General features: G+C 36.2%; 1 protein-coding gene across 8 annotated transcripts in view; it reads left to right on the plus strand.

The window, feature by feature from the left end:
• Positions 1-24,764, plus strand: part of kst (spectrin beta chain, non-erythrocytic 5 kst) — a 77,109-nt gene that overhangs the window by 13,369 nt on the left and 38,976 nt on the right. For 7 of the 8 annotated variants that reach the window (XM_085200792.1, XM_085200797.1, XM_085200795.1 and 4 more), the window contains exons 1-23: positions 4,784-4,902; positions 5,870-6,042; positions 10,478-10,645; positions 12,899-13,015; positions 14,053-14,210; positions 14,876-14,991; positions 15,230-15,342; positions 16,095-16,282; positions 16,760-16,898; positions 17,138-17,224; positions 17,479-17,600; positions 17,767-17,989; positions 18,189-18,394; positions 18,635-18,723; positions 18,964-19,117; positions 19,417-19,552; positions 20,287-20,443; positions 20,877-21,076; positions 21,658-21,828; positions 22,194-22,380; positions 22,711-22,883; positions 23,107-23,297; positions 24,098-24,292. In XM_085200792.1, coding sequence (XP_085056918.1) covers positions 4,836-4,902; positions 5,870-6,042; positions 10,478-10,645; positions 12,899-13,015; positions 14,053-14,210; positions 14,876-14,991; positions 15,230-15,342; positions 16,095-16,282; positions 16,760-16,898; positions 17,138-17,224; positions 17,479-17,600; positions 17,767-17,989; positions 18,189-18,394; positions 18,635-18,723; positions 18,964-19,117; positions 19,417-19,552; positions 20,287-20,443; positions 20,877-21,076; positions 21,658-21,828; positions 22,194-22,380; positions 22,711-22,883; positions 23,107-23,297; positions 24,098-24,292 — 3,530 coding nt within the window. In that variant the 5' untranslated portion in view covers positions 4,784-4,835. Of the gene's footprint in view, positions 1-4,783; positions 4,903-5,869; positions 6,043-10,477; positions 10,646-12,898; positions 13,016-14,052; positions 14,211-14,875; positions 14,992-15,229; positions 15,343-16,094; positions 16,283-16,759; positions 16,899-17,137; positions 17,225-17,478; positions 17,601-17,766; positions 17,990-18,188; positions 18,395-18,634; positions 18,724-18,963; positions 19,118-19,416; positions 19,553-20,286; positions 20,444-20,876; positions 21,077-21,657; positions 21,829-22,193; positions 22,381-22,710; positions 22,884-23,106; positions 23,298-24,097; positions 24,293-24,764 lie in introns of those variants that run through there. The other variant, XM_085200798.1, reaches the window with a different exon arrangement.

Consider the following 24,764-nt stretch of genomic DNA (forward strand, 5'->3'; position numbering starts at 1 on the left):
AGTGATACAGCTTTTATAAACGCTATCGTTGATGGGTTCGGGTTAAAACTATACAGCCAATTCAATAAAACAGTTATTTACAGCAATTATGTCAAGCAAAATAATTTATATTGACATAACTTTTTTTTGTTTATGGACCAAACCTAATGAAGCTTGCTTAATAGTGAATGCATTTAAATCGATTAATTACTTTCTTGCAAATTGAGCGGAGCGTGGAGAACAGTGCGTTAACACTACGGTCTACACTGCTATATGCGGGATACAGCGTGAAGCAGCTTTTTTCTGTGCTTATCTCGAAACAAATTTAGAAATAGAAGTTAACATTTATACAATAGATTATAAAATAAACAACCCATAATGGCGGCCTTGATTATTTTTTTAACAAGTGGCGTGTGATCGTCTATAGTCTATACTCGACCGGTCGGTTATCGAACGTGTTTGGAATCAAACCCGCGACCTTGGAATAGATGACGTGATGAGCTTAGCCTTTAGACTTTTAGAGGCTTCACTTCCGATTTGCGTGAGGGTAGATTATTTTTTTGGGCATAAATATCCTACTACGTAATTTCCCTTTTTCGTATCCCTAGTACGTCTAATTGTCGAATGTCTCGAACATTGCAGGTTGAGTGGCGGAACTTAACGCCGCGCTTGTCTTGTTATCCGAGCGAGGAAATGGAAATATGCAATACATTCCCCCAGATGGAAATCAAATACAAAACCATGACGAAAATATAATAAAATGATTATTCGTTAACTAATTTGATCCGAGTCGTCGACAATAGCTCCATTCATAGGCGTGACCTTTGAATTTCGGTGCTGCGGGAGCAAGTGTCGACATAATAGCCGGTTGTGGTTATCTGGCGTCTCATATAATATACTCTCGTATTTCTGGTAGTTTCAGGTTTTTTCCTCATAGCAGAGTAAAGAATAATCATGTAGATGTCTCCGTTTGCCAATTCACTCCTTTTATAATCTGTGCAAAAAATAAAGTAAAGTAATAAGTATTTTTTGCACAATATTGGAAAGCTACTAGTTAGAAGCTGTTAAATTACTATGCAATATAATATTTACGTAAAGACCGCTATGGCAGAAGAGGTTGTGGTTTCGATTCACGATTGTTCTGGTAACAAAGTGCGCCGATTACAGCCACACATCACGCGACGTTTCGAAAAATCCACTGAGAATGGGGAAGGAAAGGAAATGTTGTTCCCTCTGTCTCCCTATCCGGCTATGCGCAAAAAGCTTGAAACAGCAAGAAATGTTTACCCCTTTTTATCAAAAAAATCGAAATAGTTGCGCCTTATTTTGGACAAAAACTATAAATTTAAAAACTTTAAATAAATACGATTACACATTATAATATTTATATAGTACACGATGCACCTAACTCATTCAATTTGGTTACTGGAATCCGGTCGGAACCGGTTTACGGCGGTTCTTAGTTTATCATGTTCAGCTTCGGATATTTGGTTCTGGTACTAATTGCTTGGGCTTGTAACCCTTTTTAAGGATTATCTTTGATTTATTGGTCCCCATCTCGTTTATTTTATTCTATTTTTACCTATTAGAAATGATATAATGCCATTAGAGGCGACGGTCGTGGCTTCTAATCCCAATAGTGAAAGAAATTACATTTATAATATTTTTATTTTTTTCAGATTCAAGCATTTTCGTGAAAATAGATTTTCTAGTTTTAGGATATTCTCCTTTTACCCCCAATTTAACGGCACTTAATGCCGGGTTTTTGCTTGCCAGAGCGAGGAAATGAAAAAAAAACATTTCATCTTTCCCTTTATACATATTAGACTTTAGACTCTACCATCTCAACAACTCAACAAGTGACCTTCCTATTAATTCCTTAATTCCACGTGATTGAAGCCATACGATTAGTTTAAACAGACATACTAATTCATTTAGTGTTTAGCCTCTTGCGTCAATTTAATTTATAAACATAGTTCTCCTAATATGGCCCTTAATTTATACTACTTTTTAGAGTTAATCACGATTTTAATTAGTGAGTTAATTATTTTGATATCTTGTTTTTAGACAGGCTTAACACAAGGCCGCCATTGCACATGTTAATTTAAGTACCTATGTATCCTTCTTTTTCTTTTCTTTTTTTTTCTGTGTAAATTTTATATATATATATTTTTTCTTTTCATGTGCAATAAAGTATTAATATTATTATTATTATTAATGCCATTGTCTTGAAATCTAAATATAATATAAGAGATTCAGTTAGGCACGGTAATCGTCACCACCTATAAATGACAATTATCATACAATACGACGACGAATATCATACATACGACAAATTATATATTTTAATATTATAAAAATTTTAAGGTAGACGGATTTAAACCCGCTCGCTGCTCTTGAAAATTTAATAAGAACGTTTGGCTTAGTAGTCAGAGCGTGTGAACGTTTAACCAATGACGCGGGTTCTAGTCCGGCTACATTCAATTTTCACTTTTTTTTATTATTTTGTGTTTTCATTGTTTATGAATAACTGATACATTCTCATTGCGAAAATAAAATTAATTCCATATTATTTTTAGTTTTATGTACTTTAGAAGCGACTCTCACGGCGAGGTGTTGATAAGTGATAGCGTTATCAAATAGCTGATAACAGGCACGCCTTGCCTTGACTGGACTCGCGACGCAAGTGCTAAATTCCTTTCTATATTTAATGTATTGTCAGTTAGAAATGTCTATTTTATGGAATTTGAAATATATATATTTTTTTTACATGTATATAGAAATACTTAGGTCAAATGCCAAATTTCAACGACTACGTCCAGTACTTCCGTCAGTGCGGAGCCGGAAGGGTACCTACATATAAAGATAAACGCTAATATCAATACTTTATTAGACAAGATAATTCTTTATCTCCATTTTAAATTCTATAAAAAAATATTAAGAATACAGATTATAAAGAAAAAACACCATACGGGAAAGCAAAGTTTGTGACAGAGAAAGCATGTGAAGTCATTGTTTAGTTCTGACACCGTTGTGGGAGTGACATACATACACATACAAACATACATACGTTCATACAGCTAATCGTATATATCTACTTCGTTATGGATAATAAAGAGATTTGTATGCTAGATTTCTTCTTACTATTCTCATAATAATCTTATATGAATCTATCTGGTACATTTATTTGTGATGGGTGTAGGTTCAATCATTCCTGGTGAAAAATAAGATGTATCGACCAATTTTTCAGCAAATATTTTTTTAAGGAGTCTTGTGAAATTTAATTGGGTTATAGTTAAAGTTGTTGATTCAATTATTTTATTATGTAGTGTATTATTCGATTATGTAGTGCGAGCAGGCGACGCCGCGAGCGGGTCGCTAGTAATAAGTATATTTCAAGTTAAACTTAGGTGTAACTTAACAAAAACCATTTGTTTACACACACCGAGTGAGTGGGCAGCAGAGGTGAGCGACCGTGCTCGCATGCATCTCAATGGGCGTCTGGCGATTACGTTATTAATAATTATAATATTACCTAAAACAATAACCATCCAAATGATATCATAACCAAGATGGTTAGGGAGGGATACAGCGTGAAGCGTGAAAGAAAAAAGTGTAGTCATCAATTGCGCAATGTGTTAACATCTCCAAGCAAAACTTTACTGTTGATGCGACTTTCGTTTTTAGCACCTCTGTTCCAAGACTTATAAAGATTCGCTACTCACAAATGAAATGAAAAATTATAAGAATAAAAAAAAAAACACATTATAATCAAGATAAAAAATATATTTAGAAATTCAAGCTATTGCCCTTCTATGTATAAATCTGTGAAGCTTTGAAAGATTTGTAATGTAGGTATAGGTACGACGTGGGTACCTTCAGAAAGCGGGTCTACCTCCACCTTAAAGGCCGGCAACGCACCTGTATCTCATCTAGCGTTACATGGAGTTGTAAGCGGTGATAATCACTTACCACAAGTGACCCCCACGCTCCTTGTCTATTCTATAAAACAGTATGTCGTGCGTAAAGGCACAGGGTTTTTTTTTCCAAATAATTTTCCTTATGTTAATTGAGATATACATTTAAAGGCGTATAATATTCATTGATTATTTATACAAAATGGTCTTGACAGACGGATGGACAAGGAGACAACAACGATTCTATACGGGTTTCGTACTTTTCGTTTTAGGACCTTAAAAACGTAATATTTCCTCTCCGCCTCTCTTTCTCTTTCACTAGGAGATATATTCACAAGTGTATAATATTAGTTCGTGGTCGCTGGTGCGCTATGTGTTAAACACATGGTGTATTGACCCCTAACACCGTTATAGTTTTACGCAATTTTTACATATTTTTTAATTACTTTAGTACCAGTCATTGTGATGAAAAAAACCGGTCAAGTCTGAATCGGACTCGACTCACCGCGGGTTTCGCCCAAGTTATTTTTTTTTATTTGTTGTTCCATGGTGAAATTTGGTAGTTACCTTGCAAGTACCTTAGGTGACAATACAATAATATTTTGGTTTGATAATGAATCTAGGACCTGAATAGTGTAACTCTTCCGTGGTTACTAGTAAACCACTCGAGTTGAGTTTTATTCGTAGTTCTCCGGTCTAAAAAGGGTGTTTTTTAGTTTTTAATTATATTGAACTGTATCATTTTAAGTTATATTAATTTTAAATTAATTGTATTATATAGACTAATAATCCAATTATAAACACTTCAACTCCAAGAATCTCACAAAAAATCTATAAAAATAACCTTTAAAAACAGCACTCAAAATAATTTTAAAAAAGTGTAACATATAAGTGTGTATAACATATAAGCTATAAAAAAAGAACTGTGCTAATGTCGCGATGCAGAGGCAGTTGAGCAACGTCAGCATCCACTCATACCAGGATTACCAACCTTCCAGACGATATGGTAAATATAGAGTTTTACCCACCATGCCTCTCGACGGGGAACTCGACGCGGCGGTTTGTCTTGCTACTAGAGCAAGCAGCAGCATGAATATTAAATATGAATTATTTAATATTTTCATCACTACCACCAATATCTTTTCCTTAGTGGGGATTGAAATCACAACCTTTGAGATTACAGTCACATGCCACATTAAAAATTACCTTAACATTGCGTGTTGAGTAGTGGAACTCAAAGCCGTGCTTTATCTACTATGGAAGAGAAACACTTTAGTGAGTTTTCTTACTAAAATCGTGAACAACAGGCAAATAAATTATAAATATGTATTTCATAGAATTATAATACAACTTGATATAAATAATTCATTATATTATGTACCGTAAGAAGAGGAAAATAGATCCCATTTTCTATACATACACTAGCAGCTCTTTCCTCTTCTATAGTGGGGAAGATAGAGGGAACCTAGTTTAAAGACACTCCACTCTCCACTTTTAGTACGATTTGTCAGATGTTTTGACAATTAAATAGTGCAGTACAGAACAAAAAACTGTTTTCACTTGCAAAGATTTAATTATAGAATACTGTATAAGTTTCTTTGAATCATGAATAATTACATTACTAAGAAGGTCTCAAATATATGTCATGGCAAATTCATGAACTAATAGAGGCCGTCGTGTCGCAGTGGCACAGCATCTGACTGTAAACGCAACGGTTGTGGGTTCGATTCTGACTCAGGGTAATGATTTATTGCCTTGAATTCCGCCATTCTATTACACAATGTCTCTAAAAGTGAGCGATGCTTGGGTAACGGAGCGACTTAACACTAACTTGGCGCTACCTACCCTTCTATGCTTACTGCCCAATTATTGAGACATTACGAGTTTGATTGGTGGAACTCAATGGATCAAGTGGATTTTTTTGGAAGCACCTATGTCTATAGCCTATTTAAATAAGTTTACTCTGACCACAGGGCCGCAGTATGAGCCCGGCGGGTACGCGGCAGCAGTGCAGCAGCGTACCAACATGACGCAGCGCGAGGACGCGCTCAAGTTCGAGCAGGGCCGCATCAAGGCTCTGCAAGAGGAGCGGCTTCATATACAGAAGAAGACATTCACAAAATGGGTCAACTCATTCTTGCAGAAGGTGGGGAGATTGGTTTTCATTTTTTTACAGCTGACTGTAATTTTGGTGACTTTGAAAATAAAGTATGGTTAGGTTAGTTTATTTACTGTAAAGAAAGATAATAATGATTATGTACTAAAAAATAATGACAAGTAGTTACAATATATAGTAGGTACGGTCGGCGAGTCGTGGCCATCCTGAAGTCAGCTGTAGTAGTTGCCTAGTTGCTGTAGTCCTCGCTCTGGCAACGAGGTAAAGCGCGGCGTTTAGTTCCGCCACTCAACACGCAGTCACTCCAGAATTTGAGAACAGAGTGTCTTAACACTATGTATTCGGGTCTGCCTACCCTTCTATGTGCGGGATACAGCGTGAAGCAACAAAAAATGAAACGGACTTTAATTTTTGTTTTCTTCTGTCAACCGATCGATGCATGCATTGGTTTTAGCACAATTGACAGAAACAACATATTGATACAACTTCGTTCTAAATAAATAAAATAATAAATACATTAGGTACTGTGTTGACATCACTGATTATTGTTTTGTTTATAATAATAGCTTTTAGATATAAAGATTGAAAAAATGAATAATATAGAATTTGTCATCACAATTTTTATTACATGTGTAGGTATATAATGTATGTAAAATAGTTTATTTACGACTAGCGACCTGTCCGCGGCTTCGCCCGTTTGAACGAGCCAATTATCAATTTAATGTTTTTTAACGGTATTTCTGAAAAAGATGGTTCGCTAATTCAGTACGTTTACCTGTCGGGTTATAACTTACATAAATTTTAACCTTTTGTGATTTTATTTGTTTTTGTTCGCAAACATTGTTGTATTTAATAGAAAAATAATTGATTATTTTATATTTATCAGCGTAAGTAAGGAGTTTCACGCATAAATCCAGATCCAGTCAAAATTTCAGAATAAAAAGGAGTTTATGTCGGTCCACAAACTCCTTTGTTTTCTAGAAAAAGTCTAGGAGATTAACTTCAAAATTTAGATTTAAAAGTTTTACTTGAAAAAACACAGTTGTATCACACACACAAAAAAAAATCCAGTTACTGATGAGAATTGACAGACATTACAAATTTATTTTTATGTAGGTATAGAAGGCGTGCTTATTTTTCCTCCGTGTTTGTATTGTGTCAATAATTTGAGCAATATTCGTAGGAAATATGATGAATATGTTGTTGACATTGTTGCTGACTATTTCCTCGTTCTGATAACAAATCAGCGTGGTGTGGGGTATCACCATTAAACACGTAATGCTTTATAATTGGAAGGTGACCGAAAGGCGTGTCTTAATATTGGGTTCCCTCTGCCTACCCTGCTATATAAAAATATTTATTCCCCCGAATGGGAATTGAACCCACAACCATAGTGTTTACAAATACTAGGTTTTAGTAAGCGGTTTTACTATTTCAGCGTATTAAGTATCAAAAACTCATGCAGCCTTGAACTACAACCGTCGAGCATTCCGCGCGAGTCGCGCAGGGTGACGTCACAATGCATGATGTCATAAATATGTTCTAGTGGTTATTATATTATTTATTATTAATACATATTATTGAGGCCAGTCGTCGTAAGCGTGCAACTGTAAACACAACAGGTTATGGGTTTGATTCCCATCTGAGGAAATAACATAAATATTCCTCTTAACGAGAGACATAATGTGTTACGTTACACAACACGAGAATTCAAAGAGAAATGGGAAGTGTCGGAGTGTCTTAACACAGGTTCCCTCCGCCTACCCCGTTATGTGCGAGATACAGCGTAAAGCTAAAACAAATTGAAATAAACTATGGACAGCTGGCGCCCACACAAGTTAGCAGGTTATCAAAATTACATATGAACCTATCATAGCCTACTATCAGTAAAGGACGCCGCACTCATAAATTAATATGCAACAAACAAATGCATCATCCCTCGCTATATATAGATGTCAGTCATCTCCGTTATCACTTATATGACTTGACCTCACCTCGGGATATATTGTAGTTATAGTAGGTACAGTACGAACGATGTGTCGTGGCCGTTTTTAATTAGGCTTTGCTTTCTGAACTTTTGCTCATTGTTCAGTAGCGCTCGGTAACAAAATAATCAAGAGAAATTTTAAAAGTCAAATTGTGCTAGTTATAATCTACTAGTTACTTTCAGGGCGGCCACAACTCGTCGACAGTCCTATAAATGGACGCTTTATACTATTTTCACCTGCGGCTCCGCTCGTAGTCAAATGAAAACAATGTGGTAATTCAAGTGTGGAAACGATTAAAGTGATATAAATATAATATTAAAACTTGTATAGCTTTCCATGTATTTATAATAATTTTTCAATCCAAATCAATTCAATTCAATTCCTGCGATAAGCACGTTCAACCAAACAAATTAATCTTTATAGGTACTGTTGGTAGAAGATTCGTGGGGTTTTACGCGAGGGTCGTAATTTCAACTTCGATAAAAATAAAAATTCGTATATTCATGTTGTTTTTTTATTAATAACTAGCGGACGCGCGCAGCTTCGCTTGCTTATTTAGGGGTGAATTCTAATAAACCACGAAACATGTTCATTGAAATATTTTTAAGAGTCTAAATTTGAAATTTTATAAAAATCGGTGGCGATTTAAAGATTTTTCCATACAAACTTTCAACCCCTTATTTGCACCCTTAGGAGAAAAATTCTAGAAAACCATGAAACATGTATTCAATTGAATACTTTTAAGAATCGGAAATTTTATAAAAATTGGTGCCGATTTAAAAAAAGTATTTTATACAAACTTTCATCCCCTTATTTTCACCCTTAGGGGGAGAATTCTAGAAAACAATGAAACACGTGTTCAATTAAATATTTTTAAAATCTAAATTTCAAATTTTATAAAAGTCGGTGCCGATTTTAATTTTTTTCCATACAAACTTTGAACCCTTATTTCATCCCTTTAGGGTTAAAATTTTTCAAAATCCCTTCTTAGTGGATGTCCAGATTACGAAAATAAATATCTGTCTAAATTTAACGTTTCTACGCACAGCGGTTACGGCTGTGCGTGCGTCTTACCTCAGTCAGTGAGGACAAGTCCTTTTATATATATAGATTATAGGGAATTGAATATGTGACCTTTAATAAACCACAAGTCCTGGTTAGGAATGTCATAGAAAATATTTGTCGCATACCTATTAAACACAAAGACAGTAACTGTGCCGACACATCCGCCCGTCCGTCGTCCGCTTTTAGTGCTAATGTATTGTTTACTTGTGTATTTGCATGTCTACATACATGTTACACATACATTTTAGCACTGTTTTGTATTTAAATACGAACATACATACATATGTATGTGCCTATTGAGTTATGTTCAAATTAGATTTAAATTGTTTTTCTTATTTGTTGAGTTGATGTTTGACAGAAATAGAAACAAAATAATGACATATTTATCATTTTTTTAATATTATTTATACTAGCGGCCCGCCCACGGCTTCGCCAGTGTGAACTACGTTATTATTAATTTCTATCTCCATGGGTACCTACGTCCTATAAGTGACGTCTATGCAGAATTTGAGACTCCTAGCATTTGTAGTAACGAAATTTCATACAAACTTTCAACCCCAAAAACAACTCCTTAGAAGTCGAATATTGCAAATTTGAGATTCCTAGCACATGTAGTTTCTGAGATTTCGTGAAGAGTGAGTGACCTTTCGATTTTACATATATAGATTAGTTTATATCAGGTGGTCCATACTATGATAGGCTTAGAATAGCCTCGTGTTAAGACTCCTTTATCCTGGTAGCGGAACTCGACGCCGCACTTTTTTGTCCTATTGTCAGAAATAAGAATAGACCTACAACGGTCGCGTTTACAATCAGAGACTGTGCTCTTAAACCCCTGATTAAACACGTATGTAGCAGCAAAACAAACGTGCTTCCTCCTCATGAATCAGCTATCTGGCGATAATGGGCAGGAAAATGGTAACATATTATATTATTAATAGAATGTTATTTTCCTGACTGTGATACATTCGTGGTTTGTTGTGAGTTCGATTTCCGCTTGAAGGAATATTTGTACGGCAAATTGCGGACTAGTTTCTGCAATCCAACTCGGCGAGAATAAAACACAGGCAGCTTTTTCGAAAAAAAGAATCATGCTGAATCATTATAACATTTCGTTGTGCATTATTTTCTTTGACTAACGTGTGAAGTTGTCTGGTGTTGGGTTCCTCTCCAAACTTTTTATATGGATAGTCTTTAAAACGGAAAAGAGAAGATCTCTATCTTCTCCTAAGTAAATAAAATAATAATATATTTTATACATCAGAATAAAACAGGCTATAATTTATGTAATTATGAACAATTTATATAAACTTTTTGTATATTTTGCTATAATATAACAATGAGTTTAAGCAGACGAAGGGGCGTTTGGATCGATATTAGTTTAAATTTTTACGTATTACCATCTTTTCCAGGCCCGCATGGAGGTGGAGGACCTGTTCGTGGACCTCGCAGACGGGAGGCGACTGCTCAAGCTGCTGGAGATCATCAGTGGCGAACGCCTCCCAAGGCCCAATTCCGGCAGGATGAGGGTGCACAAAATAGAAAATGTCAATAAGTCACTCAGCTTTTTACATACTAAGGTATGGATGTTTTTTTTCTTTTTCACTGTAAACACGACGGTTGTAGATTGTTAACTGAAAAATTCGTGACTTATAAAAGAGAATGAGAGAGAGACATACAACAAGTGATAAGGGTTCCGTTTTTTCTTTAAATATTTTGCCATCTCTTCTCAACACAACATCTTTCCTCACTGGTGATTCGTGTCCTACAGGAACAGCTACTGACAGTTCTATGTAACTAGATGATTCAAATGTGCTTGTAATGGCCTAATTATATAAGGCATGTTATGATTTAAATTTTTAAAAACACTACCTGAACATTCTGACGTCAGCTATCTTAGTACGGCTCAGCCAAGGCCGGGAGCTATCGCCGTTATCTGATAACGGCGTTACGCACATCACTTACAACATAATAATTATAACTAATATACCAGTGTATAATAGATTATGTGAAAAATATCGCTCATTTTTTTTTAATTTCCTTTCTGAGGCGGTCTTGGCACAGCGCCACAGTAAATATGACGATTGTGGGTTCGTGTCTGTGTTCGTGTAAGGGCAACGAATTATTTTCATTTTTCTGCGATGTTGAGTTTGGAAATACGTCCAGTGCAATACCAAGAAAAAATCATTTAACAATGTCATGTTTTTAAATTGGCGACCTATGCTCTAATATAGTGCAATAACTGACCCCAGCGGTTGTTTACTTAAATTAATCAAACCTACTTGAGTACCTTAGATTATATTAAATGAGTAGCATTCCTGAGGATGGCTGATAACACTTATCAGTAACTTCTTCATGACCTCTTTGTAATTGATTTTTTTAATGTATATTATCGTTTTTTAATATATTTTTGGTGTAGGTTCACGCTATATTCCGCTTATATCAGCGTATGCTAGGGAACCTAGTGTTAAAACACTCTGTTCCTCACGCACCACCCAATTTTAATGAAAATACATGTTGAGTACGGGAACTCGTCACATTTCGTCTAAAAGAGCGAAGAAAATTAAAATAATTAAATCGAGTGGGAATCGAACCCACAACCATCTCGTTTACAGTCAGACGTGTAGTCTGTTCCACTACACCAGAACGATCTCAAATTTTATAATTATTTATTTCTTATTTATTTTTATTTTTACATATGAAATGTTGAATTCATTAAATTTATTATGATATCGGCTAAAATATAATTATCTAACAGTGTTTGTAATTATCTATTAGCTTACGTTAAAATAAATCAGCTTCAAGCTGTGTCCCGCACACAGCAGTGTAGGCAGAGGGAACCTATTGTTAAGACACTGTATTTATGTATTCTTATATGTGGCGTAGAGTTCTGTCACTCTACCCTGTTTTATAAAGGTAAAATATTTTTTTAGTTAGTACTAGTAAGTAGTAATTACGGAGATGGTTGTCGTCCAAGCAAACTCTCTCGTCCTTTGACAGATAGTCAACTATGGACCTATATACTGAACCTGGTCGATTATTGTAGATCTTCTAAGGTTTCTACAGTAATGAGAAAAAATGACCCTAATCTTTTTTTTAATAGAATTATAATGGCTGACTAATAAAATTAGAAATATACGAGTAGGTCCTTATATTTAAATTGTTTTAATGTTACCCGGTCTGGTAGACGAAGCGCGGCGTTGAGTTCCACTTAATATGAAAAGCGGATAACTGATTGTCTTGGCACTAGCTTCTCTCTGCCTACTCTTGAAAAAAGTAAAAAAAAATAAAATCTATAAAAAAGTAATCTTTAAAAAGTATTTTTCTTTAAAAAAATTATTTATTCCGTTTATTTTAATTATTTTCTGCAACAATGAGCATTTATTGAATAAAATTATTGGAATTATTTAACTAATGCACCAAAGCAAGCAGTAAATGTTTAAAATTCAAAATTTCTTATTTAACTTTTTACCTACAAAAAACCCGCCAAGTGTCGCGAGTTGTTGCGAGTCTTGGAGATATCGTAGCCTAAATATCGTAACCTAGTTGAAATTCAAACCATATACCTACTCAAATTTACGAGCCCATGATTTCCTGACAAAAAACATATTTCCATATTTACTTAAAGAATATATATGGCAAAAAACGTGTATTTCGATGTTATAAAGGGAATCAAAATTCATAGGGTACTTCCGGTTAATTTAAAATTATGAAATTTGGCAGCTAGCCTCTACTGATAGTACTAGTTCAAGAAAAAATCTGAAAAATAATACATTTGTGGTTGTTATAGCGGCAAAAGACATACTATTAATATAATGATTTCAATCACTCAGGTGCGTCTCGAGTCTATCGGCGCCGAAGACATAGTAGACGGCAATCCCCGCCTCATACTCGGCCTCATATGGACAATCATCCTGCGGTTCCAGATACAGGAAATCGAGATTGATGTGGTATGTACATTTGTTTGTTGAATAATTTCTCTAATGATCTTACTAGGTAATATTATAAATGTGAAACTTTGTGAGATGTCTTGTGGATGTGAGAAGTGCAAGTGAAGTGCATACATAGGCTACAACTTATGAATTGTGAGATTTTGTATAAGTTGGCTATAATATAACAATTGGTATAAGCGGGTGAAGCCGCGCGTCTAGTCGTATTTTCCTAGAATCAAGTTTCATTAAAATTGGTTCAGTAGTATTCAAGATATATAGATCCATGCATTTTTGGAGGTGACATTCAATGTAGGTACCTAAATGATTGGCAATATTTCAAGATGATTTGATTATTTAAATTATTTTTATTAGATTATGTAATTTTCGTGAACATAAAATATTGTTTCTGCTTTTATTTTTTAATTAAAAAAGTAAAAATTGACAGATAGAGTTATTTGCTTCATATTGAGGATTTAATGTACATAAATACCATAAAAAAAATTTTTCTTATCTAATCCTGCTATGTAATTTGTGTATGTTTCATACATTATTCATGAATATTGCTATAGATATAAATTGAAACTTAGAGTATGCGGCTGGAGGTTGATGCTAAAAGAAATCAAAGCTGCGACTATCCCATCGCATTAAATTTATATATTTAGGAGGCGAAATGTACCATTATACGTTATTATTAGTATATTATTATAAGTTAACATTAGTATATAATAAGGTATTATAATATTTAAGGCATTGCGTGTTCAGTGGGGGTATCCAGTGCCGCGCTTTGCCTCGTTACCAGAGAGAGGCAATGAAAATATTACATTCTTGCACTACCGTGCTTAAAGCCAAACCCAACATCCAAATGTTACTTTACTTCTCGTAATGGCATTTATCGGTTTTTGTTTATTAAATACGATTCTCGATTGAGAAAATGAATTATCTCCATTGCTCTGGTGGCAATATATGCAATATCGCGCTAACTGTCCCTCTGCCCACCCTGCGGGATATAGTGTGAACCTAACCAAATTAACGTGACCGTCTATTTCTCCATCCAGGATGAAGAAAATGAGTCATCAGAGAAGAAATCAGCAAAAGACGCTCTTCTACTCTGGTGCCAGCGTAAGACCAGCGGCTATCACGGTGTTCATATACACAATTTCACCGACTCGTGGCGGTCAGGGCTTGGCTTCAATGCTCTTATTCACGCTCATAGGTAAGAATTTTTTCTGCTTCACGCTTTGATTTTTAGTGAGACTGTACAATGAGCAAAAATTCAGAAAATCTAACTTCAGGTCGTTCACGACTTGTTGACCGTAGTATATGTACCTCTTTCGCCTCGTCTACTGCCATCAACCTTTTCATACATGCCTTTCTCCTATGTCTCCCCCTTTTCTCTCCGCTCACTCTTTTGTCACCCATTCTCTCTACTAAACCATATGAGCACGTTCTTCATTCTCATTATTAGTTAAGAATTATAATTATTTTTAACTAACTTAAAATAGGAGATTTTAAGTTTGACATGTGTGTAATATAGTTGGAATAATGTTTGAGTATGATGACGATCTATTTTGGCCTGTAAGCATGAGAGCCAAATTTCGCTAGTATGTCTACAAATTTCTTGGAAACTAAAGACCGTATGGAGTCACAATAGTCTAAATATCAAAATCAGTAAATCAAAGTCAGCGTATAGATAGTTATTACACAAGAGCTACTGAATTTTAGAGTTATAGGTAACCGCACACGTTTCTCAAGAGGGTGTAAATATATGTGGCCATGGTGAAGAACGAAGTGACGTAGCATTAGTTTCCTTCCGCCTTGCCCGCTATGCGGGACAAAGCATGAAACTACAAAATAACTTATATAAAATTCTCTTTTCAGGCCAGACCTATTCCGCTGGGCGGAACTTCCGGCCACGGACCACGTGGAGACACTCAACCACGCGTTTGACGTCGCACACCAACATCTCGGAATACCTAAACTGCTGGACGCTGAAGGTGAGTGCTGTACATCATCACCTCTAAGAAGATTGTGATGTGTGGAACAGCATTATAAGAAAGTGGCAGATTATATTTTCCACTTTATTATTGGTTTTTATAGGTACAGGCCGCAAGCGCAATGGTTGGGGATTCGATTTCTCACTTTTTTAACCGCCTTCTGTAAGAAAAGGAGGTTATCTGTAAGAAAAGGACGTTAGAATGTAATAATATTGTACCATTGAATATTTTATTTTAGATGTGGATACAACCCGACCTGATGAGAAGTCAGTAATGACGTATGTAGCCAGCTACTATCACACTTTTGCCAGGATGAAGAATGAGCAGAAAAGTGGGAGACGTATTGCCAATGTAAGTGATAAGGTTTATCAGATATGTCTTTTTTTATATTGAATAGGCTTGCGTTTGACCGCAACAAGTCTGGTGAGACTTGATGCGATCTACGGTGGTGCACGCTTGCCTAGTAAGTACCAGTTGACTCTGTTTTTAAAGACCCCCTTATTACAAGTCGCAGTGCGGATAAGGAATGTAGCCTCAAGCGTTTCGTTCGTACCTTAGGAATTTCAACTATGTAAGGATGGCGTGAAGCTGTATTCTTAGAAGTTTTATGGTAAAAAAGGGGCTGAACTGTCTAAGTTTTTAAAGGATTTTTTTCTACTTTCACGCTACATCCTGCAGGCAGTGTCCTTAATGCTGAAATTACGAAACGACAATCTAATTAAAACTGAGACACTTAGCTCCTAAAAAACACTTTTTTAACTTACCTTCACGCTTTATCCCTAGCGGGGTAGTCAGAGAGAACGGAGCGCCAAACGCTACGGTCTCTACATACCTTTTTTGCCTCGTCCACTGTCATCAACCTCTTCATACATGACCTCCGGGGGGCCCCCATGCTTTTTACGTGACCCTCCTCGTGTATCTTTGATACTGTGTTTTCGAAACGCGCAGCTGTGCTGCCGTTTCGCCGTTTCATCAATGCTGTTTTTTTATACTTAAATTATAAATATGCAATATTTCCATGTATTTCATTAATGTCTCTGAATATGTCTATGACAAAACCACTTATTCTTTAACACATTTTATAGTTTTTTTCAATATCACAGATAATAGGCCAACTAATGGACTGCGACGGTCGTAAAACAGAATACTCCCGTTTAGTGACTGCCCTCCTGGAGTGGATACGAAGCAAGATCGTCGAGCTGAACGACAGACACCTGCCCAACGCACTTGATGCGATACAGCGATTGTTGCTAGCGTTCAAACAGTATAGAACTGTGGAGAAACCACCCAAGTGAGTTACGAAGAGTTGAGACACTCCATTTGTTTTATATCGTCAAATTTCAACTTTTTTTTTAAATTAATTAGTAGCGATATAACCCATCGTATAGATTTAACTGTCTTCATTAAAATTACTGTCAGGTTTTTAATAATATAGGACTTCGAATATACAGATAGATTCGTAGATAAATGTCAAATTTTATAGTTAATTAGATGTAACAATTTTTAATAAGATTACATTTGTAAAAAAAGAGATTGGAAAGAAATAATACGTGTATGTCTTAAAGACTTTTTTTACAAATATTAAAAGATCCAGAAACCGGGAGCTTTCAAACGCACTGGATGCCATATAACGATTGATGCGGTTTGAACAATAGTATTAGACTGTTGAGAAACCACATCGAGTTATAGTGTCTATGTTTTATAGTGTCTCTACTATCTGTAACTCAATGTGAGAATAGTTAACATATTAACCATATCTTTTTTTAAGATACAAGGAGCGTTCGGAAATCGAAGCCCTGTACTTCCACATTAACACAATGCAGAAGAGCCTCGTGGGTGAGCCCTGGGCGCCCCTCGAAGGACAGCTGCCCCAAGATCTGGAGAGGGCCTGGCAGCAGCTGGAACAGGTATGGAACCGAGATAACCTTTTGAAAAACACTTTAATCTTAGTTAAGAAAGTTTAATGTATGTTTGTAAACGGCAGTTATGACTTTAAATTATCAACTCTGGTAGATATAGCGCTTTGTTATGATCTGCCACTCAACAGGTGCTGGTTCGACACCCGCTAAGTCCCGTTTTTTATGCGTTTTTTAAATATATATGTATATATTTTTTTCCAAGCCATATGTATATTTATTATTTGCAGGCTGAACACGCTCGTGAGTTGGCTCTCAGAACAGAACTGCTACGTCAACAAAGATTGGAACAACTCGCTTATAAATTCCATACTAAGGTAATTAATTATTTTGTTAGAATTTTTGATTTTTATTATTTCGTTTATTGTAATCGCTACGGTTGTGGGTTCAATTGTCACTCGGATGATTGAATTATTTTTATTTCCTCGCTCTGGTAACGAGACAAAGCGTGACTTTGAGTTCCGTCAATCGACTAGCTGTGTTTAAAAACAAATTATTTTATTAAATGTTTATTATGATCAATAGTTTTCTTTTTACTGTACTGATTTTGTTTTCTTATTTTCGTCCCCAGTCGGTCCTACGAAAGGGCTACCTCAAAGAAATGATCCAAGTGCTTTCGGACCCGCGTTACTTGGCGCAAGTGGACGCCACCGTTAAGAAACATGAAGCCATCTCCGCTGATATACTTGCACGGTGAGTAGTGATTGGACACTATATTAAATAAATATTTTTAGAGGTTCAAGTTTGTATTTGATTAAACTATATTATTCTTGGTTGTGTTGTGATTGATTATTTAATAATGGTCTTTGAATATATAACATGCTGTAGATGAATATATAATATATGAATTTAATAATAGAACGGAGCGCTTCGAGGACCTATCGGCCATGGCGGCGGAGCTGGTCCGCGAGCGCTACCACGGAGCTGAGGCCGTGTCCCGCACCGAGCATGCCGTGCTGCAGCGCTGGCGCGAGCTTCTGGAGATGCTGCAGCAACACCGCGCCGCGCTGGCGGGCCTGGCGCACCTCATGGCGCTGTTGCGGGAGGCCGAGGCTGTTGGTCTCTCCTTGGCGGATATAAAGGTGGGATTGATGTGTGTGCTGGTGATGATGCAGAGATGAGGGTGGGAGGTGCATGTAGAATACCTCACCTTATAAAATATTCTCCATCTTTCAGTCGGTCAAGGGTCTTGTCATTTCTAATAATAAATAATCAAATTTATTCATTTCAAATCTTATTACGTTTATTTTAATCTTATTTATCTTTAATTAAACTTCCCAGGCACAATTCCAATCAGAAGAAGTAGGACGTCATCTAGTGGACGTGGAGCGTCTCCTCCAGGCCCACGCACTCCAGGAGTTGCAACTGGGAGCCCTGGATGAGAGCATCCGCCGCCTGGTGAGACAGAAGACAGCTGCTGAAGGTCCACCCAGCAGCACTCAACAGCTGCACCAGCAGTTGAAGCAGCTGGAGGACGATTATACAGCGTGAGAAGTTGTTTTTAATTTTTTTTAAATGAAGATTATGTAAAGTACATACATATATAAATTATCAACTCTGGTATATGGATTCTCCATAAAACATAATTAAAATTATAAAATATGATATCAATAGTAACTAGATGTTTGGAATGCTGTAACGTATCATGTTATTTCACAGGCATTATTTTGATATTTTGAATTGATATTCATTATAAAAATATTAAATAAAATATATTTTTTAATCAGATTGGTAGCAGCGGCAAAAGATCGTAAAGCGCGTTTGGAAGACGCTAGAAACCTGTACCAGTTTCTCGAAGACCATGATGAAGAAGAAGGTGAGGTTATTTACGTTTTCTTTAAAACAAATATTGCAATAAAAATATGACAGTCAGCAAATTGTGAACTGACATACTACACTCATTCATTTGTTTATTCAATAACTTGTTAGTAATCCACTAAGTCACTGACTCACTTCTTTATTCACACACTCATTTATTTATTCACAAACAGTTACACTCACTCTTTCTCACCGTTATCACTCTCTATCTCTCTCACACTTTTTGCTCTCTCCTCAGGCTGGGTAACAGAAAAACAACGTATATGCCGCACTGCACTCGCAGCAAAAGATCTACGCGCAGTACTTGCATTGAAACAGAAGCATACTGCGTTATTGCACGAAATGAGAGCCAGGGATAGTGTAGCTGCGAGACACCGGGCTAAGGGACAGAGGTGAGATTTTATTTAATGAAATACAGCGTTGAGTTATTTTAACGTAATATGCGATGTCGCGGAAGTTGTGTGGTTAGTGGGGAATAGTTGGGTCTCAACAACAGGTTCCTTAGCTTTCTCGCTGGGTTCCTTTGAACCCAATCCGAACTTTTGAACTAATCAGAGAGTAACTTATTTAGACGCTTATATTCGAAATTATCTGAAACTTTTATATCAAAAACTAATACGGCTAAAAATAGTTTTTATATTCAATTTACGTGGGACGTTAAGCTAAAAAAATATCTTAATTTCTTTTGCAGTCTAATAGACGCCCAGCATCCCAAAAGTGCTGAGATTGAGCGTCGACTCGCCTCACTCAGCTCACAGTGGGAATTATTAAGAGAGCTTGCTGCAGGAAGAGACAAACAGCTAGCTGATGCTGCAGAGGCTCATCAGGTTACTTTGACGCTCTAATTTTATAAATCATCTAGCATCTATCAATTAATCTATATATATAAAAGAACACAGCCGTAACCGCTGATGGTAGAAATGTGAAATTTGGATAGATTATTTTCATAATAATAGTTTATTTTCATAATCTGGACATCCACTAAGAAGGGATTTTGAAAAATTTCAACCCTAAAGGGTTGAAATAGGGGTTGAAAGTTTGTATGGATTTTTTTAAATCGCTACCGATTTTTATAAAATTTGAAATTCAGTCTATAAAATATTTTATGGAACACGTGTTTCATAATTATTTGGAATTCACCCCCTAAAGGTGCAAATAAGTGATTGAAAATTTGTATGAAAAAAATCTTTAAATCACCATCGATTTTTATAAAATTTTAAATTTAGACTTAAAAATATTTTAATGGAACTCATGTTTCCAAATGGGGGTCCAAATATACAGGCGATGCGCCGCTAGTAATTTGAATACTGTAAAGTCATTTAATTTCCTTGAGTGAGAATCAAATTCACACGAGTTGAGATATGAGAGCGAGGATATGGAAATATGAATTAATTAATTCCACGCTCTGATAACAAGACAAAAAAACGTGGCGTTGAGTTCCCCATTCAACACGCAATGTCTCGAAAATTCGGCGGTGCGTGGGGAACAAAATGTCTCAATATTAGATTCCTTTTGATTACCCAGTTCCGGATACAGCATGAATAAAAATATTTTATTTCAGTTCTACGGCGACGCCAATGAAGCTGAATCGTGGATGCGAGAAAAGCGCACAGTGGTAGCCAGTTCAGACTGTGGCATTGATGCAGCTGGTGCAGCGGCCCTGCTCGCTAGACATCGCACTTTGCATGATGAACTACGGGCACATCGGGCTGAATTAGGTATTTTGGGATGTATTTAGAGGTGTCTGATTGTATGAGTATGGTTGTGGATTACATTTTTGTTCGAAAGAATGATTGGTTTTATTTTATTTTTTGATCTGGTAACAACACAAATTGTCATTGGTTGCGCCCGTTAAAACGCAATGTTTGGAAGTTTGGGCGGTGCGTGGAGAACGGAGTGTCCTAATACCAGGTTTCCTCTGCCTACCTTGCTGTTTGCAGTTAAAAAAATTTATAATAGTTGTGAAGCCAGACCACATCACGCATGTAGTATTGGTTTTGACACGGTTTTATATTAGTGTCCAAATCTTTTGTTTGTTATATAAAATAAGAAAAAACAAACTAAGAAAATAAATAAATGAACGAGTGAATTAGTGAATGAACTAATAAATTAACGAACAAGTAAATAAAATAATTTCTTATATTCCAATAGCCCAACTGGACTCCACCGCCCAGCGTCTCCAGCAAGCCAATATAGATGGGCTAAAGTTACCCCTAGAAGTTGAGCCCAGTGGGTTAGCTGATGAAGAATGGGTGAACGAGACCAGGCTCGTACCAACCGATGTGTGGGAGGAGGAGCCGGTCGAGAGGCTCGAGCACCGCACAGTTACTGAACAGAGAAGCGTGCCGCAAGTAAGGAGATGTTAGAGTGGTGGAACCCGACGCCGTGGTCTGCCTCGCTACCAGAGCGAAGAAGTGAAAATATGAAATCATTCACCTCGAGTGGGAATATAACTTACAACCGTTGCATTAAGAGTACTAATCAAAACAATGATACATACTACAATATAATTAATTTAAACAGCTTTAACTTTTATTATATCTAATGATTGCAAAGATTAGCATATTAACAGACAGTTTTCAAAAAGAGTTTTTTTGAATTAATGCTCATTTATATAAGTCTATGGGGGTCTATGCGAGTATGGGTCTCAGAGTTATTAATAGTCTAAAATGTATATATTTTAACGTCTTTCGATTAGAACGTATGGCTTAATTGTCAACGATCGCTTGGTTAATAAAAGTCGCGAGTTCAAATCTCTCTATTTTTTTTTATTTACGGTTGTAAATACATAGATATCTACTTCTAAGCCTAGTTTAAATCTTATAAATGTTTATAGCTAATAATTTAGAAAAAGTAGCAAAAATAAACGGATCACTTGTCTGTGTTGTATGTAGTTAAAAAATCCCAAATGTTTAATTGTTATAATTTCTAGGTCAAAGCACTCTACGCCTTCAGCGGTCAAGGCATATCAATGGCGAAGGGAGAAGTGATGTTCCTAATTAACAAAACGAACCCGGACTGGTGGTCAGTGCGCAAGGCGGATCGTACAGACGGCTTCGTGCCCGCCAACTACGTACGCGAGGTTGAGCCCCGCGTCGTGCCTGTGAGTTATATATACTTTTGAAGGAGATGCTAGTCGATATTTTTTAGAATGTAGGTATCGCCGATTTTGTATAATAATATGCCGGTAGGGACTGAATGTCTGTGGAGTTTTATTAAGTAAAGTATATATTAATTTGGTGAAAATATCTTTTTAAGTATGAGAATAATATAATCTGTTACGTTATCTTAATTACAATAAAAAATTCTGTTTTAAATTAAATTTACATTGTATCTTAGGAAGACAAGAAAGGTGTTGCTTATTTTCTTATACATACTCGTATATCGTGTTTAAAACATTCCATACACCTTAGTCAATTTTCTTAAAGCCACAAATACTACATTACAATTCTATGTTTTTCCCTCCAGGTCCAAGTACGTCGTCCTGAAAAAGTAAAAACAGTTCAACGTGTACGCAAAACGGTCCTCGTTAAGCAAGTGGTCCCAGTGCGGCGTGGAACTCCGCCAGCGACCGCCGCGCGCCGCACACGAGCGCCAACTGTAGATAGATATCCTCCCGTGGAGGATAGGCTGAAGCAAATACATTCTGAATATGGTTAGTATAGTTAGGTAGTAGAGAGCTGGAAGTAGGAAGGGTTGGAAGAAATTAGGAAGACTGCTGTCATTGAGTAAATAGATATAAATTTTATTTTGAATATGGTAAAGAATAACTAGGATGTAAGAAGAGGGGTATGGAGACCTGGTCTCTCCCTTGTCTTCTCTAAGGTATATTGAAGCAGATATATTATGATTATTGTGACCAATGTATCATTTATTGTAATCTAAACTTCACCTCACTACTTGATTTTGCAAAACTACTAAAAACACCGTTTTTGCTTTATGTCCTCTTAATACTAATAATTAATAGCGTAATTTATTCCATCAGATGAACTGCTCAAACTATCAGAAGCACGTCGCCTCCAGCTCGAGGACGCCATCAAGTTATACAGCTTCTTTGCGGAGTGCGATGACTTTGACAAGTGGATACGTGATAAAGAGAAGATGCTGAGGGCCGATGACGCTGATGACAGTGTTGATAATGCTAAACGGAAGTATGAGGTACGTGCAGATAGATAGAAAAACTTTTTTCTTATTTAGCTGATAGAGGGAACCTAGTGTTAACATATTCCGTTCCACACGCTAAAAATGTACTACCACATAATTAATCTATGATTTTCTTGTAATTTCTTAGGAATTATTTTTAATTATTTCCTTATAAGTAATTTACAACAACCACTTTACCCACCATCAACCACTAATTACTACACTTTACATCTTCCAGAAATTCGTCACAGACCTGTCAGCAGCATCAAAACGCCTAGAATCAATAGATGCAGCAGCAGAAGAACTCGCACGTACGCAGCATGGACAAGCAACGCGAGCAGCTGCAAGAAAGCAGCAGCTGAGGCAACAGTGGGATAGACTGGTGAGGCTTAAGCAGCAGAAGGAGAAGAGCTTGGAGGGTGCTTCTAGGTGAGGAGTAATTTTTGTCTTTTGGTGTATATTTTTAAATATCATTCATTAGGGTTATTTTTTTAAGATAAATATATTTTAAAATATATTCTAATTGAGCTACATTGGAATTCATATTCGCATGTTGAAATTTATTATTGTTATAGAGATATTTTCACAACCCAATTACTAAAAATATGTATGAAAAGATTAATAAAATGGTAACCACAACTATCATGTTATTGGAAATGTTTTACGTTTTACGGAAACAGTTTTACGGAACCGGCATCATAACTGCAATTATAGTTTTTCAAGTCCCAATTATAATAATTGGGATCGGAGTCCGAAGTGTTATATCAACCGGAAGTTCCGACTTGTCGCAACTGTAACATTTCTAATGTGTAAAATAGAACACATTAGTGACCTAGTCCATAAAGCTTTCACTTAACTTAGTCTTTAGACACTTCGTTTCCCACTTTCTGCCGAATTCTGGAAGCATAATGTGTTGAGTGGCAGAACTCAACGCCGCGCTTTGCTTCGACACTAAAGCTGTCTTCAATGGAAATATAAACGTAAATAAATATTTCTCTTCCTCAAGTGGGAATCGAACTCACAACCGTCGCCTTACAATCACACCTTGCTGCTACGCCACGATGGACTCAGTCCATAAACTAGCTAAATTATTCCAACCAAACAGGTCCGGTCATTGTTAAAATCACGACACTAATGATTCTTTGACGGATTGCTACATTCTTATTTGTATTCTTTTGAGCTTAACAATACAAATATATATTTTACTTCTCTTCTTTTTCCACATTTAGCGTGGAGTTATTCCAACGTACCTGCGACGAAGCCCTAGAATGGATGTCCGAGAAAGAACAACAGTTGGAAGCAGGAGGAGTAGGTGGTGGAGACTTGCGTACAGTGCGCGCCTTACAAAGGAGACACGCGCAGTTGGAGAGGGAGTTGCAGCCGTTGCGGGATAAAGTTGATACTGTCACTCTTTTGGCTGATTCGTGAGTTTTAATTTTCTAATCTAAAGTCTTCTAAGTCTAAAGGTTTCACGCTGTCCCGTTTATAGCATGGTGAGAGGGAAATTAGTGTTAAGATGCTGTACTTTAATTTCTGAACTTTTCGCGTTGAGTAGCATAACCTAACGACATGTTTTTTCCCGGAAGCGAAGAAAATAATTGCAATAAAAAAAATGGTATAAGCACACATATTTAAACTCAATCCTTTATTACATCAGATGTTCAAATTCTATGATTTACGCTTTAAATGATATAGGTACATTCATATTATATTACTAATTTCAGGATCATGAACAATAAAATAGAACTGAAGAGAGAATGAGAACAGAAATAGAACAGTAATTTCAATAACAAGTCAAATCCATGCACATACATAGACATTTTTTTTGTTTATCAGTAAACTGATAAACAAAAAATAAAAAATTTTTGGAAACTCGATATTTTTTCCAACTTACCC

Source organism: Heliconius melpomene, chromosome 17 (assembly GCF_056956725.1).
Source record: "Heliconius melpomene rosina isolate 202511_hmr_F chromosome 17, ASM5695672v1, whole genome shotgun sequence".
Classification (NCBI taxonomy): domain Eukaryota; kingdom Metazoa; phylum Arthropoda; class Insecta; order Lepidoptera; family Nymphalidae; genus Heliconius; species Heliconius melpomene.